General features: G+C 43.6%; 1 protein-coding gene across 1 annotated transcript; it reads left to right on the top strand.

The window, feature by feature from the left end:
* Positions 1-89: 89 nt before the first annotated feature.
* On the top strand, positions 90-22053 carry TMEM130 (transmembrane protein 130). Its single transcript, XM_006112822.5, has 8 exons — positions 90-1856; positions 5854-6156; positions 9860-10028; positions 10909-11078; positions 12097-12181; positions 17869-18071; positions 20707-20819; positions 21663-22053. The coding sequence occupies exons 1-8, from the start codon at positions 1775-1777 to the stop codon at positions 21849-21851; spliced, it is 1314 nt and encodes a 437-aa protein (XP_006112884.3). The 5' UTR covers positions 90-1774; the 3' UTR covers positions 21852-22053.
* Positions 22054-25132: the final 3079 nt, after the last annotated feature.

The following is a 25132-nucleotide window of genomic DNA, read 5'->3' as shown; positions in this document are numbered from 1 at the left end:
GCGTGGGTGGCCCCTCCCCCTCCCAACAGCGCGCCGGTCACGGTCTGAGGGGGCCCCGGCTGGGCGCGCTGCGAACCCTCCGCGCCACACGCGAGAACCGGGCTCGGGGATCCCTTCCGGCCGCAAAGCGGGGGGCGCGGCCGGGCAGCCCAGCAGCTAGCGCCGCAGGCAGAGCGCCCAGACCCGGCCTGGCTTGTCCATTAGCCCCGCACCAGCCTTTACCCTCGGCCCTTGCAGCGGGCCCGGGCAGCGCCCTGTAGCGGGCCCCGCGGGAGCTCCCGGGCAGAGCGGCTCCCAGCGCGGAGCATCCGCCCTGCTGTGAAAGCGACAGGCTCCCCGGGCTGTGTGCTAGAGCGGAGGTTGCACAGCCACACGCGCTTGGCTCTCAATGCCGAGACCAAAGATGCCTCAACAGATCGGCCACACACAGCTTTTCCCACTAGAAACAGGAGCAGGGAGGAGACGGGGACAGCTGAATGAAGCAAGAACACGGGATACAGAAAGTCAACTGCTGGAATACCCTGTTGGCCTGTACTGTGTATCATCATTTTTACCCCGCTCTTTGGGTGAAGATCCACAGACTGAGATATCAGTATATATTCTTCCATAGACCTGTACTGGACCCAACAGCTGGATTTTAATGAAAGCAACAAAAAAAAAATTCTGCCTAATTTGTTTTGAAAGACAGCTCTACTGGTTCAGTGGCTTTTGATTAATAAGCGGGGTGTAGAACAGAAAATAGAAGGGAATAAAGTATGAACGTTGGAAGATGGGTTGTGGAAGAAGTATTCCTGGATAGCAGTCAAGTTCAGAAACTTTATTTGCATGACAAACTATAGAAGTGTCATCCAACTTAGCAAGGTATACTGCAAGGAGCAATTAGTTAATAATAAAGTAGCTATTTCATATTTTGTGCTGTACCCATCTCTCTCAATCTATGCTTTGTACTATACTATTGTACAATAAAATATTTTTATTAAAAGCAGCTAATCCACCCAGCCTGCCATGATTCTCCAAAATCCTAGTGTCATCTAGTTTGTATGAAGGATCTCATGCAAAATAAGGCCAAAACCTAGGTGTTTGTATCTCTGCATGGGAGTAGTTCCAGTCTATTGTATGAGTCTAATTGCATCCAGAGACTTACAAGTTTTCAAGATTGGGGTCTTAAATGTTATTGGTTTGCACTGTGTTATGAGTGTATGACTCAAATTCATTACTCATCTGTTTTAGAAAGATTTTTAAGGCAGCATTTTTCTTAACCATCAGGAATATGATACAGGATTTGGGCAGACTACGTCACCTGTTTTCTAATGGAATATTAAGCCCTACAGAAATCAGTCTGTTGTAACTTTTAACGTGGTGTTTTATACAAAAGTCTGCAAGATACACATGGCCACGCATACCAAAATACATTTATTCTATTACCTTGTACCAGAAAACTGTTTTCAAAATTTTTGCAGCTGTAGGAGCTTTTCACTAGCACCCCCATAGGGATTTTCTCTGCCTCCTTTTCTAATCCATTGGTTTATACAGGTGTCTAATACAACTTTTCTAAACTGGTTAGGCGTGGGCAGGATTTGCCAGGAAAAAAAAGCAAGAAAAAAAAAACCAGACAGTGCAGTACATCCACATTGCCTCTAGGCGACAGCAGTAGTGACTACTTGCTACCCACCTCCTCCCGGTCCTGGAGACAGAGTGGAGCCCACTTGGAAGATGAAGTCTGGCTATCGGAGCTGAACAGACAGTAGCAGTTTTCTCGGGGCACTGACTACAAATGGCCCTGGCTTTTTTCACCCCGAGCATCCTCCAAGTGACTTGCATGGTGCTATTCCTTTTCCATTCCAAGTCAGCGGCAGGTAAGGTAGATCTGCGCCTTTCTCAATCCAGGGCTAATGAGCCAGGGGTCATTAGAATTCAGCCCTAAAAAGCAATCTTATGCTGCTGTAAACACAGAATGAATATTTATTTCCAGGCAAGCCCAAAATCAACTGAGCATTTCTATGGTTTTCCTGAAAATAAAATACTCTAGCTGCATTTTCAGCAAGGTTTGCAGTGTCATATTTCTCCTATATATATATATATATATATAGAGAGAGAGAGAGAGAGAGAGAGGAACAGATTAAATGAGAGATCTTTTTGCCTGCTGCTAATTTCTGCAGTGCTAGGTTTCTGTGGAGAGTGATAAAACCCTGCTCTGAAACGAAGGGGTATAGTTAAACCTCCTAGCTTGAACATTGGTTATTTATAAGGAAGACTTTGTTTTCTTGTTCTGGGGTGGATTGTGTATTCAGGATCCTGCTTGAATAACTGGAGCAGGTGTGAAGGAGCTGCACCCCAAAGGGACATCTTCCCGTGAGAAGCTGGCAATAATGAGTAAGTTCTCTGGCAGAACAAAAGGGGGGTGGTGCAGCTATGTCTGCCCTTTTCCACCCACAAACCTCGATCAGATGATGTGGGAACTGCCTCTTCATGGTGAGGCTTAGTTAGCAACTCTGGAAGGAAGGGATCTCAGACAAGACTGAATCTATCAGCTCCCTTCTTTATTTCCATCTTGATTGGGATGCAGTGAAGCATCTCTGCTCCCTCACTGCTGTTAGTCACAAATGACTAAGACAGCTTGCCCCTCCTCTTGCTCCTTCCTAGCTTTGCTGTGTTGCATCTGAAAAGTGAGCCAGGAGAGCTGGGTTAAATACTTCATTCTGCCACTGATGTATTGTGTGACCTTGAGCTAGCCACTTAATCTCCTTCCCACTCCGTTATCTTATTCAATATGTCCCCTCCCCAGTGTCTTTTTTAGATCTGCCACTGATTTCTGGTATTTTCCCCAATTTTTGCTGTAGCAAAATGGACAGTGAACTAAGTGCAGATTTTTAAAAGGTCACCTTCAGCAGGAATTTCAGTCTTTCTAGTTTTGCACCACCTACTACTCCCTGCCAGTGCACAATTTTTTGGATTTTCCCTCCTTTTTCTCATTGGCCTTCAGTGCAGCAGGACCAACTTTCAACCACACCGCAATTTAGGATATAAATGTTTCCTTTAAATTGGGGTCGGAGAATGGTTCTTACCCAGGTTGAGAGAAGTAGAAAAAGAAAAGGTTAGCGGAGAACCATAAAACAAAGTATGTTAACTTTGTTACACATAAGGCTAAAGGAAATTTTTTTTCTTGGGTTTAATAAGGAAATACAGGAATGAAATCTGTAATTAGTTTTGGACACTAATCTTCAGTCCAAAATTGTGCTAAGAAAAACATTGATTAAAGGAAAAATGTAGCCAACAATGACTCTATTTAAAATTTGAGCTCTGCAGACATGCATCAGAACTGCTCACCCAAAATGTTTTCTCTGCACTGAAGTTGTGGTCTTTTTGGTTTTGGTTTTTGTTTTAAATGAAGCAGGAGTGACTTGAAATGGAGGTATGGCTACAAAAGCCTGACCCTAACAGGAAAAGTGAATAAAGGGATTCCCTGAGCGAAGTAATATGGTATTAACTTGTACAGTATTGTCAACTTCAAGAGATCTAAAATCATGAGTTGGACCCCTAAAAATCATGAGATTGGCCCAAAAATCATGACTTAAAAAAAGATTATATTGTTTTTTAATTCAGTCTCTTAATGTTTGAATTCCCTCTGCCCTCCCAAGTGGGTAGCATGTAACAATTAGTGTTGCCCTCTCTCCAACTTGCGTTGTATACGATTATTTTGACTCCTGCTGCAGGAGCTCTCAACCCCACATCTGCCCACCACCTGCCCAGCAATTATTCCTGTTCCCCAGTTCCCCGTCAGTTCTCTCCCCATCCAGTGCCCTCAGTTCAGACCCACTCAGTTCACTTCCCCAGCCCCCCATCATCACCACATCAACAGTTCAGCCACCCTCCCCCATCAACCCCACCACAATCAGTCCATCCTCCCAGCACTCATCCATCTGCTCAGAACTCACCATCAGTATGGGCCCTCTACCCCATCAGCCCTCACGCTCCTCACTTCACCGCCCCCCCTGCACCCTTCTGGCATAGTTCAGTCCCTCTAGTCTCATCTCTGCATCTTTTCACTCTCCCCATGCTTTGGGGTGGGAGGGATAGCAGTTGGTCCCCTCACCCACTTCGCAGGCTGCCATGGGAACTACCACCTACAGCTAACAATGGACTTCTCAGCCGCCAGCGGCTGACAGCAGGAGATCACCCAGCCCGGGCAGAAAAAAATCCTGAGATTTGAGAGTTCAATCACAAGATCATGGGCAAGACCTATTTTTCTTTAGAAATCACGTTTCTCATGATAAACTTGTGAGAGTTGGCTTGTCCATTCAACTTGTGAGCTTCAGTTTCTGGATTGTGCTGAAAAAGCCAGAGGAAGAATGCTTGTTGTTTTTGTAGGTTTAAAGTAAAACTGGTCTTGTTTCAAATGAACGACTGACTCTGACATGACTTGCCAAGCCCAAACCATCACACCGATTTCCATAAGACAAACTCTGCCCTGGTAATGAGAGGCTGAAATACCAACAATTTTAGTGCACCTGTAGAGGTATTTAAGCACCTCATGGCATTTTCCTAATCACCTGGGAGCCTCATTCCAACTGATTTCAGTGGGAGTCAGATAACTAGCCACTTCTGCTAGGCACAAAACTGCATCTTTAGATGCCCAAGTACCTATAAAATTCTGGCTCAGGTTTTTGCCCCCTACTTCCACTAGCACTGAATTTGCAATCTGATTTAAGTGATCTTTGAAGCCTGCATTTTTCTTTTGCACAGAATCTTTCTCTTGACTATATTAAGGGTTTTTTCTTTCCACCAAACAAAGATGGTGTAAAAACTATGTTCAGGCTTGTACCTGGTGACATAAAAAGAGAAAAATAATCCTAAAATGGAAGAAGTTTGGACATCTTAGAACAATCCTTATCTAGAATCATTGGGTTTAGCTTGCAACATTTCAGAAGTCAAACAAAGCTGGGGAAGATTTATTACTTTACAGATATGTTTTGCCCCTTCTCTTTGTTTACACCAGAGCAATTGTGCAATACGGTCTGTGACTGCCAGTGGGGGCCTGTCCATTACCGGTCCCCAAGCCCCGCCCCTTCTCACTATTGTCAGTCTCTCTCTCCATCCCATGGCACCCTGTCCCCTGAGGATGCAACTTAGAGCATCACTGCAGAGGGAGGGGCAGTGCCATGTGGCAACAGTGATCATGTCCCCTTCCCCAGCTCTTTCCACAGTGGCAGGAGCTGGGCAAGTACAATCGCTCTGATGAGCTCTCCTTCGCTGCAGCAGCCGCAGTGGTGTGTGACTAGTTCAATGCTAGCCTCCTCACCGCCTGCGCAGGGGACAGGCTGCCATGGGGAGGAGAGGATGGGGTGGTGGTAGGACTTGGAGGCTAGTAACAAGCAGGCTCCTCCCCTCACGCTGGGAGTCCCAAGCAGATTGTGCAGTCGCTCTAGCTGGGAGTTTGAGACCCCTGGTTTACACTTTTATTAAACCATCCGTAAGGTCGAAATCCACATCTAAACTTCCCCAACGTTTTTGGGGTATTCTGATCTAGCAATTTGGTATGGACCCTGCTCTATATTTTAACAATTCTAGGACCCATTCCTACGAAAATATATGTTTTTATTGCTATTTTTTATTTTAACGTATTTTAATTCTAAATAATGCATAATAGTAATGGGGCTAGAGAGAAGAGTTATGTTTATACATACATTTCTAAATACCAAAGTGCCAGTGCCCATTCAGAAATTTGATTGTGTTTAGTGCCATAGTGCTCAAAAACCACATAATTACAGCATGCTAATACTTTTTTCACACGTTTGATCCCTTAGAGACTATATATATTAAAAACATTGTGACATTTGTTTTCTGATTTTATAGTGCAGTATGTTCTGGAAATCAACAACAATGGCCCCATCACAACGGGAGCTCAAGCTACAATTCATGCCAGATTGAGTATGAAGAATTATGATGTTGTGTTCATGAGTGACCTAAAATCCTATTATTTTAACTGGATTTTCACCCCTCTGACTTTGATTGAGAAATCAGAACAGCGATTTAACTCCATGATTACAGTGACTGGTGAATTTCCTGGGGATTTTCCCATTTTTGTCTGGGTAACTGAGACACGCTGCTGGTTATGTCAGCCCATCGCCAAAGGCTTCACTGTGCTTCATGTTACAGGTAAAGTATCTTTAGAGCAGCTTGTTCAAGTCTTCACACATTCCACTGAGACAATCGCTGAGCATTCTGGGATTCAGAATAGTGTTAGGTACAGCCATGTTGAGCCTGACTTCTATTAGCTGGGTTCTAAAATAGTTTATTTGCTCAGTGGACAGAGAGATTTTTTGCCATGAGCTGTGGTCTCCATACAAACTTGTAGACTACCTAAGACAGAAAAATCAGTAAAATGCTTGCTTACAAAAAAAAAAATCCTCTGTGGCCACTGCTAGAAACCTGATGTTTGAGCAGTTGTACTTCACCTTTTTCTGCTAGTTGTGTCTCACAAAAGCTAGAGCAAGTCTGGTATGAATCAGGCCAGTTTTATTCTGTGAAATCTAGAATCCTGAAGACACAGATTGTTGCTATCAGTGTTACATTAGCTCATCATATCTAGTTCCAAACTTCAGCTGACTTCCAGCAGTGGCAGTCTACAAGTTTTCCTTTTTATCAGTCCCATCCAAGTTCTACACAAGACATGACTGAAGCAGAAATAACATGAGGCCTTTGGTATGGTAGAGCTATTATACCTTGTATTAAAATATCAATAGCTGGAGCATACTTAAAAGTCACAAGTGGGACTATGTAGAATGTAGCGGTTCTATTATTGTTATTGTTTGTGCTATTGTAACACCCCCATTATGCAAAGCATTGTAAAGCATTGTACAATCAGAATACACGACTGTCCCTGCCTCAAAGAGTTTACCTGTTCAACAGATCTGGTCCTATGGATATTTAGAGTTACGTGATCTGATTCTACCAACCAGTGGCCCTATCCTCAGGATCATTGAGTGGTCTGTGAAAAGATTTTCTCCACCAATACATAACCGATTCTCGTCCATCAGGATCATAGTACTAGCCACAGGTAACATCTGCAAATTTGAGGGAGGATTAATGAGGTCATTCTTTGAGAACCATCTGACACAGAGTTTGAGTACAAGATCTTTTGGGCCTCTCCTGCCGCTTACTGCCAAAGTGGAGCCTCTCTGCTTAATTCTTTCAAACTCCAGGCTCCATTTCCATTGGCTTATGTTTTCAAGGCCATTTTCACAGGCAAAAGGATGAGAAACTTTTAAGCCTAAGAAAGCTCATATTTTCCTTTACCTTCCTAGTTTCCCCAGACTCCAGATTTGCAGGGCTCAAAGAAAAGCTCTAGGGTCCAAAAATAAGTCTGTATTACATTTATCTCCAGATAGTTCTGCACAGTCAGTTTTAGGGTGCATCTAGACAGCACCCCTCTGTTGGAATAAGCTACACAATTTGTATTGTGCAAATTGTGTAGTTTATGCCAAGCCTAAATCGAAAGAGCTTATCTTGAAATTTGGCACTGTCAACATAGCGCCAAATTTCAAAATAAGGCACTATTCCAACAAATCCTTTAACCCTTGTGGAATGAGGTTTATAGGGATGCCGAAATAGCACACCCACTATTTCAGGAAATAGTGGGCACTTCTAAAGATGCAGCATTGCTATTTCGGGATATTTCCAGTTTGTTTGCAGATCAACAGAATTGTTAAGATAGCAGCAGAGATAGATTAGGGGGTTGTGGGCTCTGGAACAGAGCAAGCGGGAGTGGGACCCCCACTCCTTGGCAGGTGCACCAGGGGGGTTCAGGTTGGAACCCAGGGGTGCCCCAATTGGCCAAGGCTCCATTGGCCCAGTGGCTAGTCTGCCTCTAGATAGCAGAATCTATATTGCTGGTGGTAATCTGTCTAATTGATCTAGTTATCTATAATGAATTTATCCCTTGGAAGCTGATCATCAACCTCATACATAATCTAGAGAAATCCCAAACCAGTTTCTTACTTTGCAGGTTGCACTCACAATGCTGGCCATTAGGGATATGGCTACATTGCAATTAAAAACTTGTGGCTGGCCCATGCCAGCTGACTCCAGCTCCCAGGGCTGCTTAATTGCATTGTAGACATTTGGAGTATGCTGGAACCCAATCTGTGGGATCCTGTGACGTGGGAGTAGGGTTAGGGCCAGTATTTCCTCTAATTTTTCCCACCCCTAAGCTGGATGAATTTAGTTATGTGTACCAATGTGGAGCTGATGTGCGACATCCCCTTCATATTGGTGGAGCCAAGGGGCTCTAAGTATGGGAGGGGAGCTCAGGCCTGGGTTGAGAATTGGAGTACAGAAGAGTGAGGGCTCTAGCTGGGGTGTCGGGCTCTGGGGTGGGCGGGGGTTCAGGGGCTCTGGCATGAGGCAGAGAGTTGGGTGCAAAGGCTCTGTCCGGGGAGGCTTGGGGAGGCCCAAGGATGAGAGGCTCAGGGCTGGAACAGAGGGTTAGGGTCCTAGTGTGTGAGGTCTCTGGCCGGGGCCTGTGGGCTCTGGGGTGGAGTCAGTTTGGGGTAAAGGAGAGTGCTTCAGGCTACTGTGAGGGGAGGGAACTCCCCCATCTCTCTTGCAGCAGCACCTGTGCTGGGAGAGAAAGGCACCTCTCCCCACCATGGCAGCTCTGGGGCTGGGGCTGCATGATAGGTGCCTCTCCCCCAGCAGGTGCCAGCCAGGGCTGAGTTGGAGCTGGGAGAGGGCCACCATGGCCATTGCAAATCCTGGAGGCTGGGACTGGGCTGGACCATTTGGGCCATGGCAGGCAGGAGGTTGGGCTAGAGCAGGGGCGGATATAGGGCAGGGCGAGTGGGGCGGCCGCCCCAGGCCCCACACTTCAAGAAGCCCCGCGCATGCCCCGTGGCAAAGGAGGGCCCAGCGAAATTGTGCTGCCCTGGGCCCCGCAAAATGGTCATCTGCCCCTGGGCTAGAGTAGCAGTGGGACAGTTGGCTGGTTCTTGCCTTTGGCAGATTCCTTCAGCACCTGTGCAGTGCTAACTAGGCAGCTGTGCAGTCACACAGCCATGCAGCTTCAGGGACTTAGGTTAGGATTGCCAGCCCTCCAGGACTGGCTTGCAGTCTCCAGGAATTATAAATTAATCCTTAATTAAGGAGCATGGCCTGTGATGAAATCTCCAGGCATATAGCCAACCAAAACTGGCAACCCTGCGAGGGTCTCAGAGCTTGGGCTACAGTCTGAGCCCAAATGTCACATTGTAATTAAATAGCTTTGCAAGCTTGAGCCTCACGGGCCTGAGCCACCTAGCACAGGCCAGCTGAAGGCTTTTAATTGCAATATACACCTCCTTAGGCCATCTTTCTGCCTGTAAACCAAGCAAATATGAGCAGATCATCACTGAGAGATAATACATTTTTGAACTTCATTATGCTGTTTGCATAGAATCGCTTTACACTGTATAAGGGTAGTTTAAATCCTATAATTGTGTATTGCAGTCAGCCATTTGCAGTAATTAAAATATTTTCATACGCTTTGTTTTAGACAGTGTGTATAGGTTAGATTAATGGAGGGGGTGTCAGAGTTCCTGAAGTGAAATCACTGCCCCATCGAAGTTGATGGCAAAACTTTTCTGGACTTAAATGGGGCCAAGATTTCCCCCCTTGGATTCTATTGCAGGCTGTGACACCTTGTGTAAATCATTTAATCTGTCTTCCTAAATTTGCCAATCCGTGAAATGGGTAAAAAATGTTTTTTCACCTTCACAGGGGTGTTGAGAGATTAAAATAATTAATGAGGCTTTGCAATTTGTAGGTAATGCTATGAAAGTGAGAGAACATCTCATTATTCTTCCTTTATCATCATTTCCTGCAGAGTCAATAGTAGGGAATCTTACCATGACACAAATAGAAGACAGCATGTATGTGGAACCAGATTCTAATTCTGCCACAGACACTCTGACCCAGATTTCTTTCTTTCTTCATGATCCGAGTAATTACTTCAAGTTGTCATCATTCATCTACAACTGGGATTTTGGAGATGGGTATGTCTAGTTGATTTATTTATGCAAAGGCTCTGGATGCTTCTGGTAGGGATGTGTAACATACGCATACACTCACAGTCTTCAGGTAGTCTAGAGGCTCACAAACATTTAAAAATGTAAGCTTTGTCCTAGAGTCTGTCTCCAACCACGTTTGATTATGATACTAAAATGCTGATGTGTGCTAAGCTCCCCTAAAATGCAGAGGTGTTGAGGTCCAGATTTTAGGTTAAAAGTGCATGTTTCATTAGAGAGAGTATGCTAGTGCAAACACATAGAGCTGAATAAATAATTCATAATAAATAATATATTTATTGACTAGAGCATGTTTCTCTGCTTATAAAATCTCCATGAGCAGACTGCAATTTTCTCAGATGTATTTTTAAATAAATTATTAGAATAATCTATTGGATTCTTTTTCTTGGTTGTTATTGAATGGTGAGTAGATACTACAATGACTAGCCATATCTTCTCTGTTTGGAAGAGTACATAAGCACATGTAGCACAAATGTTTGGATGTGTACGTTTCAGATTCGACTTCTGTAAATAGTGGCCCATATTCTTTTATGGAAGAATTTAGTTTGCCTGTGGCACCCCTGCTTTAATAAAAGAATAAAAGAAATATTAGCTCACTGCCACTATCTAATTCTGTCCCAAGATGATATTTAGGGACTATTGTGTTGTTGTTTTCCTCAAAAAAATTAAAGTAAGAAAAACATACAAGGGAGTCTAATTTTGATCTTCCTTGAACCATGAACTTCTGGGAGTTAGTCCTGATTTACACTGGTGTAACAAGATGACTCAAGCCTTCATTGATCTAAAATGTCTGATGCAAGTCGTTTCTAAACAGAGGTGATTCTAAATCTTTTCATGCTACCCACAGAACTCAACAAGTAACCAAAGAACCAGTTGTCTACTATCATTATTCTACTATGGGGCATTGCAAGGTACATCTCAAAGTTGTAGCTGAGTGGCAGCAAATTGAGAGCGCCACACAAGAAAGAAAGATTGTGCAGAAAACGGGAGATTTCACCACCAAATTGGAGTTGCTGGGTAATTAAAAATTGCTTTGGATGCACAAAACAGAACTTTATGCATTGATGCACAACCTGTAGTATAATGTAGTTTCTAAAACTTAAACATAATAAACAAACAGAATATGGAGATCTTTTAAAGAGCATTGTATCAGACATATCTATGGCTTATTGACAGAGCAAGTCAATTTTTTTAAAAAGACCTTTTCATTATCAAAAGAAAGATTTAAAAAAAACCTTTCAATTAAAACTGTCATTTTCTAAATGTTCATGTTTAATTAAATTAGTCATGTCTCGAATCTAATTTTTTTCATAACTGTTATCAAAAATTTTCCAGGTTTCAGAAAGCTGGTTTTTAGTAAATTAAAATTTTCAATTAAAACTTTTGTGGGAAAAAACCCTCAGAATACAAAATTGAAGCTCTATAAAATATTTTGAATTTTTAAACATTATTTTGAGACTTGTTTAATGGCTCTATTTATTATTGCACACCGATTAGCTCTTTTATATTTGCTTTGGCAGCTAGAAGCCATCACAATGGACAATTAATAAATTCATGAAATTTGGCTTGGCAGAATTCAATTTTTATTTTTGATAATGTCAGCAGATAATATCTGTGTTTAATTTTAATCTTTATGTTGGAAGATTTACATTCTCACAAGTGAAGAAAATTATTGGGGGGAGGTTCAGAGAATGGTGGGGTCAAACCATAATTAATCTTTATGTTGGAAGATTTACATTCTCACAAGTGCAGAAAATTATTGGGGGGAGGTTCAGAGAATGGTGGGGTCAAACCATCATTATTTAATGAAAGCAGCCATTGAAGAAAATGTAATGTTTTTAAAGATAGCTGACAAAACATTGGTTGACCTGAAGTTACTCTATTTATTAGCAAATATATATATATATATTACTGCTGTGACTAAAATAAGCCATCATAGAAGAGTGCAGAAAATTAAACTTTTACTGGAAAACAAGAAATTATTTTTGTTTTTCTTTAAACTGCAGTTTCATGACTTTGTCTCTATTCTTTCCAGATGCTGTTAAAAGTATAAATGTCATAGGCTCCAGAGAAACTCACATAATGGAAAACTTAAATTTATCTCTACATATCAACGGCAGGTAAGTAACATATAAATATCCTTTGCTGTAAAACCCTGTGGCATTTTTCTTCAGATTTCCTGAGTGTGCACGCGACGGAACTGCTCCTTAAAAAGATTTATTTTCTATGAACAAAATATTGCAAATTACTTGTCCCTGACTCCAAAAATCTCTCATACCGCAAGAGGTTGCAGGAATGCAGAATATTAATAAACAGTACTTCTCTTTAGAGCTTCCTACAGTGCTTTACAACATAATATAAACACTACTGAAAATCAAAGAGGAAGGAGAGAAGGAAAAGTGCTGTAAAAAGGAAGGAAAATAAGGGGCTTTTAAAACTGTGTTCTGGACTTTTCTTTCTCGTTGATCCGTATCACTAAGGAAACCTGCATGCTACATGTAGGATACATTAACCAATAGGCCTACCAAGGCTGACACTAGGGATGAGAAGTGTAGGTTTCAATTTCAGCCAGAAAACAGCAGCCACAAGATGAACCAGGCAAGAGGAGTCTGAGGCCTTGTCTTCACTTACAGGGAAATTGATGCTGTGGAGATCTATCTCCCAGGGTTGATTTAGCAGGTGTAGTAAGGCCGCACTAAATTAACCACTGACCGTGCTCCCATTTACTCTGGTACTCCATTGGATTGCAAGAAGTAAAGAGTCGATGGGAGAGTTTCTCCCATCAACCCCTTGCAGTGGGGACACCATGGTAAGCTGAACTCAGGTACGTCGACTCCATCTACATTATTCACATACCTGGAGTTGTGAACCGTAGTTTGACTTTGTCCCCTCGTGTAGACCTGGCTTGAGTGGCAGCAAATCCAGCAGGGGAGGAGTGAAAAGGTTCACTGCATAGGAAAAAACTGGAGAATAGTGAAGAAGTTAACCCTAGACCATTGGTTCCAGGGAGAAGAGATTACAGTGCAAAGGTTGGTCTTGAGCCTCTTCCCAGTATACCATGTAGTGCATTTACTGGTGGCTTGGGACTAATGGCTCAGGGCTATAAGAACAGGAGAGCAGCAACACAAGTTTAGCTTTGCAATTGCTCTATCAAGCTGTGGGACTGTGGCTAAGGGGAAACAGCTGAGCAAGCCCAGGCCTGCAGGGCTATCAGAAGCAGCTGTGGGCCTCAGAGAAGGAAGGCTATATAAGGCGGAGGAAGGGAAGCCAGAGGGGGTGGAAGGAGCTAGGGTGTGGCTCAGTGGAGAGTGAGCACGCGCGCGTGCACACACACACACACACACACACACACACACACACACACACACACACACACGGTGCACAGGCGCAGTCTGGACTGTAAACTTTGTAAATAGAAGGTGGTGGGAAAATATGATAAAAGCACGGGTGACTGCACCAGAAGGCTTGTTGACTGATTTGTGGACCAGCCGGTATACCAGACCAAGGAGCCTGAGCAGGGACTCTGCTACAGACTGAGTGGAAGCCATCTTTTCAGATGGTAAAGGAGTTTCAAAATGTTTCACTCTGGATTCCTGCATCACTAGAGGGAGCTATTTGTACAAATACAGCCTTAAAATCTATCCCTCCGGAACGAGTCTTCCTCCAAGTGAGTGAGGCTTGCCAGGTCTGCCTGTGAGAGCTGGCTGGGTTGATACAGCCTCTGTCTGTGCATTGCAAATGGAGAGCAGTAGCACTAGTGGAGGTATACCTAAGGCTCCTGCCAGATGCCCAAGCTTTGTGACACCAGGACATGGCTGGTAATTTGCCTGCACATAAGTCAGTCTCCGTTAGGCCAATGTGCCACTCATAGGCTTATGCCAGAAGTGGGGACCCTAAAGCCAACCACAGCTTGTGTGGATCTGGCCCCTGAGGCTCAGGGCTAGATGCTCTAGCCCACTGTGGGGAGTGTCTTTTTCCTTCTCAGTGGGGTGGCCACATCAGGTTTTGGGTTTTTTGTTTTGTTGGTTTTTTGTTTGTTTGTTTGTTTCTCACTTGTCAGTGGACCCTGACCTAAAAAAGGTTCCCTACTCCTGGCTTATCCATTTGCAGGGATAGGGCCTAGACTGATGTAAATTAACATAAACTTAATAAAAAAATGTGTCAGGAAAATGTTAGACCCCTGAATCAGCTTTTAGAATAAACAATCCCTCTACAGTGTAAACTCTAACCAGTCAAATTAAAATCTGGCCCAAGGGATGGAATTTGTAGGTCAGAAGCAGAACTCAAAGGCTACGTCTACACTGGCATGATTTTCCGAAAATGCTTTTAACGGAAAAGCTTTCCATTAAAAGCATTTTCGGAAAAGCACGTCTAGATTGGCAGGATGCTTTTCCACAAAAGCGCTTTTTGCGGAAAAGCGTCCATGGCCAATTAGACGTGGTTTTCCACAAAAAATCCCCGATCGCCATTTTCGCGATGAGGGCTCTTTTGCGGAAAACAGTACTGTGCTGTTTACACTGGCCCTCTTGCGCAAATGATTTGCGCAAGAGGGCTTTTGCCCGAACGGGAGCAGCACAGTATTTCTGCAAGGACACTGACAATCTTACATGAGATCGTCAGTGTTCTTGTGGAAATTCAAACGACCAATGTAGATAGCTGGCAAGTTTTTTTGCGGAAAAACTTGCCAGTCTAGACACAGCCAAAGTGAGCCAAGCACGAACGGACTTCTTCCCTTAGCAACGAATATGCTACATGGCTGGAGGAAGGGGTGCTGATAAACTTAGCCTTTCTTGACCTTTTTTATCACCAGAATCAAAGTCCAGAGAGCAGCCGATGAGCCTTTATAGGACCATGTGGAGCAAAGGTCTGAAAAATGTAAATAAGGAGTATAAGCAAAACACAGTAAAACACTATATGGCCCAAACCTGGTAGATATAATGGCGTTCCTTGATTTATTTCTAGCAAATCAAGAGCATTCTTAAATTGCTTTATGATGAAGCTGTGATTTACAAAATCAAACTTTATTTGCCTTTTGCCAAGCCTTTAATCCAAATAGTTGTGTTGAGCTCATCTGTTGTTCTTTTATAAGTCTTTTTATGAGCAGAGAACATACATGAAAATCCTAGCTGTGTCACAGAAACACAGACATTGGCCTCTCTCATTGTCCAAGGAACAAGAAAAATAACATTTTCTGATCTCTGGGAAAAAAGTCTATTTCTGTTTGGTCTACGTGGGGAATCGATGAAAAATAGTCTACGTCTAGACTGCAAGCCCCTTTCGAAGGAGGCTTTTTTGCAAATATCTTTCGAAAAAGCCTCTTTCAAGAGTGTCTAGACTACAACCAGTACTTTCAAAAAAGCAAGCCACTTTTTCGAAAGAGAGCACCCAGGCAGTCTGGATTCTCTCTTTTGAAAAAGCACAGTTTGCATTATATAGCGACTTTTTTCGTTAAAAGTATTTCCGCAAAATCATGCCAGTCTAGATACAGCCACAGAGTCTAAACACTAAACCCATCCTTACAAGTTTAATGCCTATCTCAAACAATACTAACACATAGCTGAGCTGGGCTGATCTCCATCTATGAATTTGTCAGTGCTTGCTGAAACCTACAGACTTGGGAAAAGCTGGCACCTGGTTTACCAACTGCAGAAAAACAATACCACCTGATTTAGGTGATCAATGCCACAGCACAAAAGACAAATAGTCAATGTTTGCCAAAACCCATACACTGAAAGTTATTCCATCAGTCCTCACCCCCAGAAAAGTTTTGGCATAAGAATGATTCATGCTATTGCAGAAATGAAGATTCATTAGTGTGCTAACAGAACCGGGGAAAAGTCATCGGAAGTGTTAGTTAGAACATTCTCAAATGGTGTGAATCAGTGTAGTTCCACTGAAGTCAAGGGTGCTGATTGGTGCTCCCTGAGTTCCACTGATTGGTGCTCACTGAGACTCCAGTCTGTTATTCCCAATAAAAATAGGCTGAGACATTTTAATTGTAAGTATTGAATTGTGACATGATCTGTGTGTACTGTTGTATTTGTCTAGGCTAGGAGTCGGCAACCTACAAGAGCAGAGCCTCATGCGGCTCTTTGGCTTACCCTTTGTGGGCAGTTGATTGCAATCTCTGGGCCACTAAAAGTCCTCCAGCAGAGCAGGCTCAGGCAGGCTACATGCCTGCTGTGGCTCCACACCACTCCTGGAAGCAGCTGGCAGCTGGTACATAGCTGCGTGCCCCTGGCAGGGGAGGAGACAGCTCTGCATGCTGCCTCCACCCCCAGCACCAGCCTCTCAGCTCCCATGGGCGGGGAACTGGCCAATGGGAGCTGCAGGGGTAGTGCTTACAGGTGCAGGCATGGAGACCCACTGCATCCCTCAAGGGGCATACAGAGATGTGCCAGGAACTAGCCTCTTCTGGGAGCACTTTGGGGCCATAGCAGGCAGGCAGCCTTCCCTGGCTATGTCTACACTCTCAGCTTCTTGCGCCAGAAATATGCAAATGAGGCTAAGCGTGGAATATCGCCGAGCCTCATTTACATACCTAATGAGCTGCCATTTTTGCAGAAGAGGCTCTTGCGCCAGAAGGAGATGTCTACACTGCCCCTTCATGCGCAAAAAACCCCTCTTGCGCAGTGCCGGTATTCCTGTAAATAATTGGCGTAATGGCATTGCGCAAGAGTATCAGAGGGGTAGCCCTGTTAGCCTCAATCTGCAAAAGCGTTGAGGAGTCCTGTGGCACCTTATAGACTAACCGAAGTGTTGGAGCATAAGCTTTCAGATGCATGCATCTGACGAAGTGGGTCTTTGACCACGAAAGCTTATGCTCCAACACTTTGTTTAGTCTATACGGTGCCACAGGACTCCTCGCCGCTATTGCACAAGAAGGTTATTCTTGAACAAGAAGGGGCAGTGTAGACAGCTCCTTCTGGTGCAAGAGCCTCTTCTGCAAAATGGCGGCTCATTAGGTATGCAAATGAGGCTCAGCGATAGTCCACGCTTAGCCTCATTTGCATATTTCTGGCGCAAGAAGCCGCGAGTGTAGACATAGCCCCTGTGTCTCCCACCGAGAGCTTGCATCCCTCACTCAGCAACCCTACCCGCTGCCCCAGGCCCAGCCAGTGCACACTCTACCGTTGAGAATGTGACACTGATTGGGATAAAAATTCATCAAATGTCCAGTGCAGCGCAACTATATGACCCCAGCACCCAGATTCCTTCCCAGAGCTTGCACCCCTCACTCCTCCACCCCAGCTCCCTGGCCCAGGCTCAGCCAAGAGCCCCCTCCAACATGCCCTACTCTTTGGCCTCAACCCAGAGTCTATGCACTCTGATGAGTAGCAATAACATTATTATGTTCAGTTATTATTAGTTGTTTATTATCTGCTGTATACCTGCTATCTTTGTGTATGTGTACAAGTAGCTTTGCGTCAGATGCAGTTATTGAAATATTTAGGTCTAAAACAAAAAAATGGCTCCCCTTCTTTGAAAGGCTGTCAACCCTTGGTTTAGGAAATCAGAAACAATTATTCGGATTCTGTACGTGGAACTGTCTGCACCACTAGCCTCTCAGGCATTTGGCTGTTATGTGTATATAAAATATCCATGGCTACATACATGTTATGAAAAAGTGTAAATAGATAAATGTGTGTACTTCAGTTGTAGCATTAGTTCATTCTAGCATTGGTTCAGTGCAGTATTATTACTTACACTAACCATCAATGTTTTCAGAGTTCCTGTACTATGTGATTCATGCATTCCTATTTTAAATAATTTTTACAAGCCTCTTCTGATTTTTTTCCCCTTTCAGCCCTCCACTCACTTTATGCTGGCTCATAAAGGCTGAATGTATTCCACTTGAAGGGGAGAAGTGCCATCTAGTGGCAATTAATGGCTCGTCTTACAATTTGAACCATACCTTTCATAATGCAGGAGAATACTGTCTCAGCGTGAGAGTGGAGAATGATGTGAACATGTTGCAGATGTACCGTGAGATTAAAGTATGGTCAACAGGTGAGACTTCACTTGAGATGTGTAGGAACTGCCATTTTGGCTCAAACTAGATGTTTCATTGACAGTAGCCACTACCAACAGCTTCAGAAGAAACGACAACAACAAGAAACCTCTTAGTGGAAAATTATAGAAACATGAGCCTAGAGATGATTTTTTCCTAATCTTGAGCAGCTAGAAGTTGGCTTCAGCCCTGACACATGAAGGTTTTATGTGCTCATTTTTTGTTTAAATCTCCTCACTCATATAACTCTGGAAGTTCTACTCCTTTTAAAAATCCTATTAAGTCTAAATGGTATCTTGCAGCAGTAAGTTCCAGAGAATAACTGACTTGTGTAAAAATGCATATTAATCTGTTTTAAATTTCCTGACTTTAAATTTCACATTTTCTCTTGCTCATTCATTGCGAGAGACTAAACAGAGCAAACGTACACATTTTCCTGTGCCCTCATAGTAACCTCCTCCCTAAAATAAGCAGTTCCAGTCTTCTCAGTCTCTTCCTTGATATGGAAGTCTAAATTGTAATTATTCCCATTACTAATTTCTGCCCCACCAAACTCCTCCCCTCATCGCCCCATCAATCTCTCTGTTATGCTTTTTTTGTTTGTTTTTTGTTTGTTTGTTTTGTTTTGTTTTAAGAAAAGGCAATGAGAATTGAAACCAGTTTTCAAAGGTCCATCAGGGGCCAGCACTGAGCAAAGAGTTAGTGCTAGCAGGGGAAGGGAACATCGCTAGGACAGCCTTTTGAAGCAGTGCTGAAAGAATGCCTCAAAATTCTCAGAAGTAGTAAGAGAGCATGGCTTATAAGATCTTGCCCGTACACTGGTGACTGCAAAGCCAATCCTTCCCCCATCTCCTGAGCTTATGAATGTGTCCCTGGCTGCACCTCTTTCCTGTTCACCTCAGGAGCATGCACACAAACATATAGGGTACGTCAACACTGTGGAGCTAATTTGGGATACTGGAAGTATCCCAAAATAGCTATTCCATGTCTATTGAAGCAGCCCGTTATTTCATGTCTCAGCAACCCTCATTCCACGAGGGTAAAGGGGCATTTCGGAATAGTGAGTTATTTTGAAATTTGGCGAGGTGTAGACAGCACCAAATTATGAAATAAGCTATTTCAAAATACATTGGAAAGAAGCTACGCAATTTACATAGTGCAAATTTGTATTTTATTTCGAGCTAAGAGTGCTGTGTAGATGCACCCTTGGGAGCTATATAGGAGCACGTTGTCTTTCTACAGACCATGCTAGGGGAGAAGGAAAGGATCTTTACAATCTCTCCTTCCTCCTCCCCTTCAGCCCTCCCCGTTCTCTCATAAGAGTTAGCCCCATTCTAGTCCTCGGTCATTAGCCTGAGATAGCCAGCATAAGTGCCAGCTCTAATGATGACAGTATCTATGGACTAGACCTGTGACTAAAACCATCACTTCCTTTTACGTAAGCTGCTGTAAATTTAGGCTGGATTTGAACCAGTAGCCTAGAAGTTATAGATGCTGAATCCCATGATCAGTTCAGAATTCAGGCAGCCCTGTTAAGAAGGTTTACCAGCCAGGCATGAGGTTTGTTCTGATCTAGTCTGCTTTACTTCATGCACCAGGAAACAGAATTGGTAGAAATTAATATATTTGCAAAGCAGGTTTGCTGGATGGAATTTCTTCTTGCGTTCGCATGTGGATTTTCTGATTGTATTGTGTATTCTCTTTTCTCTGTTCCACCACTTCTCCGGGCCCAATGCTCTGCACACATGGAGCTGAGGAGAAACCAAAGGGACTCGATTCCACTTTTCTGTCTCCTCTCCTACACTCCTGGGACCAGCAAAGGACTGGTTCAACTCTGGACAGAACTTAGAGCAGATTTGAGGCTGCTTTACATTACCCCAGCTTATGGCTGCCCTCCCGCAACACATGCCCAATACAGCTCCTTGCTCTGGGAGCATCAGAAGACACAAGTGACCTGAAAAATCCTCAGCTGCCTACTTAGAGCTGCTTCAAGGATCCTTTGTACCTCAGTGTAGTCTTAAAGTATATTTAAAATGCTACATGGCGGTGGAGGAAAGAGGAAGTACATTTTACAAAGTGAAGGCTGATTTATAAGAATTGAAAATGGTCTCTAGCATACACCACAGTTATTCAAGTACAGTTGTTGCAGTCACACAGTCAACCTATGGAACTCCTTGCCAGAGGATGTGGCGAAGGCTAGGACTTTAACAGGGTTCAAAAAAGAGCTAGATAGATTCGTGGAGGTTAGGTCTATCAATGACTATTAGCCAGGATGGGTAGGAATGGTGTCCCTAGCCTCTGTTTGCCTGGAAATGGGTGACAGGGAGGGATTACATGAGGATTACCTGTTCTGTTCCCTTTCTCTGGGGCATCTGGTATTGCCCACTGTTGGCAGACAGGATACTGGGCTAGATGGACCATTGGTCTGACCCAGTATGGCTGTTCTTATGTTCTTACATCTATGCAGTTTGCTTTAAAAAAAAAGTGTTTGGGGGAGACTAACCCATGCCTGAGGGCATGGTCTCTTTCACTCTACACAGTCTTAAAATTCCTTCACCTAGAATGTGCAGACTTCCCCTGGCCTGATCATAATGCATTATACACTAGGCACATTCCCTTGTGCTCTTTCCTCAGGTATTCACCCGGCTTTCTTCGCCTTGCCATGTATTGCTTTGATTTCAGTGATGCTGGGATTTGTTATATACATGACCCTCCGAAGCACCTCACAGCAGAAGGATCTTGTCGAGGTATTGGGGTAGTGTTGCTATGAACTGGGCAAATAATTCAGAACAAGTCACGGGATGAATTTCTACCTATGCTTTGTTTGTTGTGTTTCTTTTTTTAACATGCTTTCAGATTGCCCACAAGCAGAGGGTGATTTTCTCAGTTATATTTGAAATTACTCAACAAATAGTTTCACCAAATTATTCTTGATCTGTAGTTCATTCCACAGCAGGTTGTTGCATGAATTCATTGAAACCATGCCAAGTGACTTAAGTGACCACTTACACAGCTCAAATTTCTGTGTCTTTAGCATGAGGTTAACTCATTGGCTCAGGTTGCCATGCAAATTCTAATGGAAGATTAATTTAAAATAAGAATTTCCATTAATATTTTCCAGTATTTTCTTGTGCTGAGGGAGGGGATTGACTGGTGGGAGAAGGTGCAGGAGTAGACGGGAGTTTGTAGGATATATCCTGAGTGACCGTGTGTGGATGAATAGATGGAAAGAAGGATAGTGTGATAGTGAGAAGGGAGGCTGGATAGTGAAATAGGACAGGAAGTTTGGTAGAATGGTACTAAGTAATCATATGAGCTTGCTTGTAACCTTCATTCACCCATCATCCTTTTTTCTTTACCTAGTAAAGTTTTTACTTGTTGTGTTCTGTCTGTAATTAATATGCACGCTCCTACAGTCAGGGACCATATCTTCCTAGATATTTAGAAAGCACATTTCAGACAGTTCCACAGTATAATAAGAGGCCTGTTAATAGAAAAACTGACTCCATCTCCATTTCTGATTTTTCTTTCACTTGCTAGAGTAGCCTAGCTTTGCAAGTGACTTCCCCCTCTTTGATTTTGCTTTCCAGGTTGCTGACTTTGATTTTTCTCCTCTGTCTGACAAAAATCTCTCGCCTTCTGATTCTGAGTCAAGTTGTGGTCAAATATGCTGCAGATCCTGTTTCCTTCAGCCACCTCAAGAATATTGGGAGACTATCAGGGAGAGTCACAGACTCCTTCATCCTTTATACAATCCAGTCAAAACTTACACAGTGTGAAGAACACAGCTTCATTTGGTTACCTTAACTGCTGACCTTAACTTTTCTCTTATGATGAGCTAAAAGCCAAGTGCTGCATGGATGGTTTATTTTTGCTGGTACATCGAGAGATTAACTACTTATTAGGCCCAATGCTAAAGAGTACTTCATCATGTAATCTAAAGAGCCTGAATCCCAATAAAAGTGGCTTTGTATATTTGAATTACTGTAGCGAGCACTGCCTAATGATTTAAATGTAGTATGTTATTTTTATGAGGGATTATGTTAGGTGCAAATGTTTGCCAAATTCACTCCTCTGTGTAATTTATTTGACCTTCCCCCATCCACTCCATCTCAATGTGTCTTGTTTAAAAAATGCAAATGCTTGAGACAAAAAAAAAAAAAGCTTTTCTCTTCTTCCACAGCTGCAAAGGGCCACCAACAAGGGGGGGAGGGGAATGAGGCAGTTCCGGGCCTAGCGATTCAAAGGGTCCTGGAGCTCCTGGTTGCCACTGCTGCTACTATGGCAGCAGCTGGAGCCTCAGGCCTTTTAGATTGCCACCAGAGCACTGCGCTATGCACTCCAGGCAGCACTAAGTGCTAAGGGGAAGAGGTGTGTGCTGTGCCCCGGGCAGCTCTGAGGGCTGTTCAGGGGTCCGCGCAGCACACTCTGGGCAGCGCTCAGAGCTGGCTGTCCTGGCCCCGGCCCCGCCCCTTCCAGGAGCACATCTTGCCCAGGGGCCCAGGGAGGCTGTCAGCGCCTCTGCTGCTATACAACATTCAGCTTACCAGGAAACTGAACTAGGTGGAATGAGGTTACTGTCAAGCATATTAGTACTTAAAAGAAAACCTATTTGTTCTCCAGATTGGAAACATGCTTACTCTAACACTTTTCACAATGAACCCGACTCCCTAATGATTGTGTTGCTAACATGAAAAGGATCTCAATTTTAGCAAACCATACTCATAAGGAATTTGATAGATGACATTCCATGGGTGGAAATCTGCAGATACTAATAACAGATACAGGGCATATGTGAGAATATTACTTGCATGTTCCTGATACCTTGTTGATGGCGCAGTGTAGTACTATGGTCCTCTAGCCCAGGAGTGCCATCTTTCAGATGAGGCAGTCACATATGGTCCTTCTTACCCATTTTTAATCTCTACCTAGATTGTCACTGAAGTTCCCACAAACAATAGGCTAAAATCAGTGCTGGACCCTCAGTCAGAGCAGGTTCTGCCATTCAAAGTGGTAGGAACTCACTGCTTAGTGCATATCAGCTACTTCATTTACCACCGTCCAATTCACTGCCCTACCAGCACTGGACTTACTATTGTACTAGAACCCTGACATCCTTTGAAAGATTTTACATAAAATCAAATTCTGTTCCACTTCTTTCCTTCCATTCAGTACTGATATCTTGCCACCTGCTCTCTGTTTTATATGTATTTCATTATACCGAGTATGGGAAATACATGTATAATCATTAACAGGACAGCGATCCAGAATTAGGGTTCCTAGGTCCTCTTCTTGTGTCTGACACCAGTTTTCTGTGTTTCTTGAGGCAAGTTAGTTCACCTCTCAACTCTTCAGTATCCCCACTGGTAGTTGGTCTCATATCTAACACAGAGCAGATGGGCTATGATGCTAACCGAATTCATATTTATAAAGGGAGTTGGGATCCTCTGAGGTGACTACCCTCAGAGTGATCTAATCAATCAAAAACAACGAGGAGTCCTATGGCACCTTTTAGACTAATAGATTTTTGTGGGTTTAACCTTTTATAGGTAAAAACCACTTTGTCAGATGCATGGACGAAGCGTTTTTTACCCACGAAAACTTATGCCCAAATAAATCTGTTAGTCTATAAGGTGACACAGGCAGGACTCCTCATTGTTTTTGCAAATGCAGATTAACATGGCTACTCCTCTGACTCTAGTAAATCAAGTTCTGTTAGTAGGTACCTTCCCAAAAGGCACCCTTCCCCCGCCCTTTTTTTTTTTTTTTTTGTAAGAAAGGCTTCCATGGTGCATTTACAAGTGAACTATGGACCCTTTGAATTAGAAAAGGCATCCTTTGTGTTCCCAAGGTGTGCTAATGTCAAAAGCTTATCTTCAGCGGACAAGGTGGCTTTACTTACTGTGTGACGCAGTCATTGTTCTCAAGCACTGTTGAGATAATATCAATTTGAAAAATTGCCAGAAGGCAGAGGACTAGTTCCTGGCTGTCAGCATACCCCACAAAAGGTCATACAATGCCCTGGAAAGGAGGCATTTGATTTGCATCACTGAGCTACCAGACAGGTCTCTTCCCCTCAGTGGCCTCACCGAACTGTGCAGCCCTCTGCAATTGCTCCGTGAGGTGGGAAGTTCAGATCATGAAGAGAGCTGGTGATGTTTGATGCTCATGTGTGACCCTTTCATACCTAATGCATTGTGGGACATGCTAACCTAGGTGAGGGGAGTGGGTACAGGGAGTTTCTCTCTTCCTCATACTCCCATCACACTCCAACTAGAGGTGCCCAAAATTTGCCTGCAGGTAACAGCAGAGCAAGGGTGGTCAAATATTGGAATAAATTGCCAAGGGAGGTGGTGGAATCTCCCTCTCTGGAGATATTTAAGAACAGGTTAGATAGACATCTGTCAGGGATGGTGTAGACGGAGCTTGGTCCTGCCTTGAGGGCGGGGGGCTGGACTCGATGACCTCTCGAGGTCCCGTCTAGTCCTATGATTCTATGATTCTATGAACACAAGATGCCCTAGAGAGAGACATGAGGGTACGGTGAAGATACAGGTAGGACTTTGCTAGAGTTGGACTACTTACATCTGTATAGTCCATCCTCCATTCACCCTGAGAGAACTCTGAAGATATGTGCCTGTTGGCACCACTGCTTCCACTGTGCACCTCCTCACTCTCCCTGGTATACCACAGTGCCTCAGCAGTGGTTTGAATCCACAGGAAAGTGACCAGGCCAAACACTGGATGTGGAATCTATCCATAAAGGGAAGTGGGAACTGGGATACTCTTGAGTTGAAAAGGAATAAGTAAAAGGCTAGGGTGAAGGACTGGCCTATGCCTAAAAGAGATCGATTACTGAGGCTATGTCTACATTATGGAGTTATCCCGGAAAAACTCTGCCGCTTCCAGAGAACACATCTGCTCTTCAGAAATTTTTTTTGGAAGAGCAGACGCGCTCTTTTGAAAGCCCTATATTCCTCATTTTATGAGGAATAAGAGCTCTTCTGAAAGAGGAGGTTTTTCCGACATTTGGTCCCGGGTAGACAGGCCAAATGTCAGA

This window comes from Pelodiscus sinensis, chromosome 15 (assembly GCF_052426305.1).
Source record: "Pelodiscus sinensis isolate ZL-2025 chromosome 15, ASM5242630v1, whole genome shotgun sequence".
Taxonomy (NCBI): Eukaryota; Metazoa; Chordata; order Testudines; family Trionychidae; genus Pelodiscus; species Pelodiscus sinensis.
The sequence above is the reverse complement of the archived record's forward strand: the minus strand, read 5'-3'. Positions and strand labels throughout refer to the sequence as shown.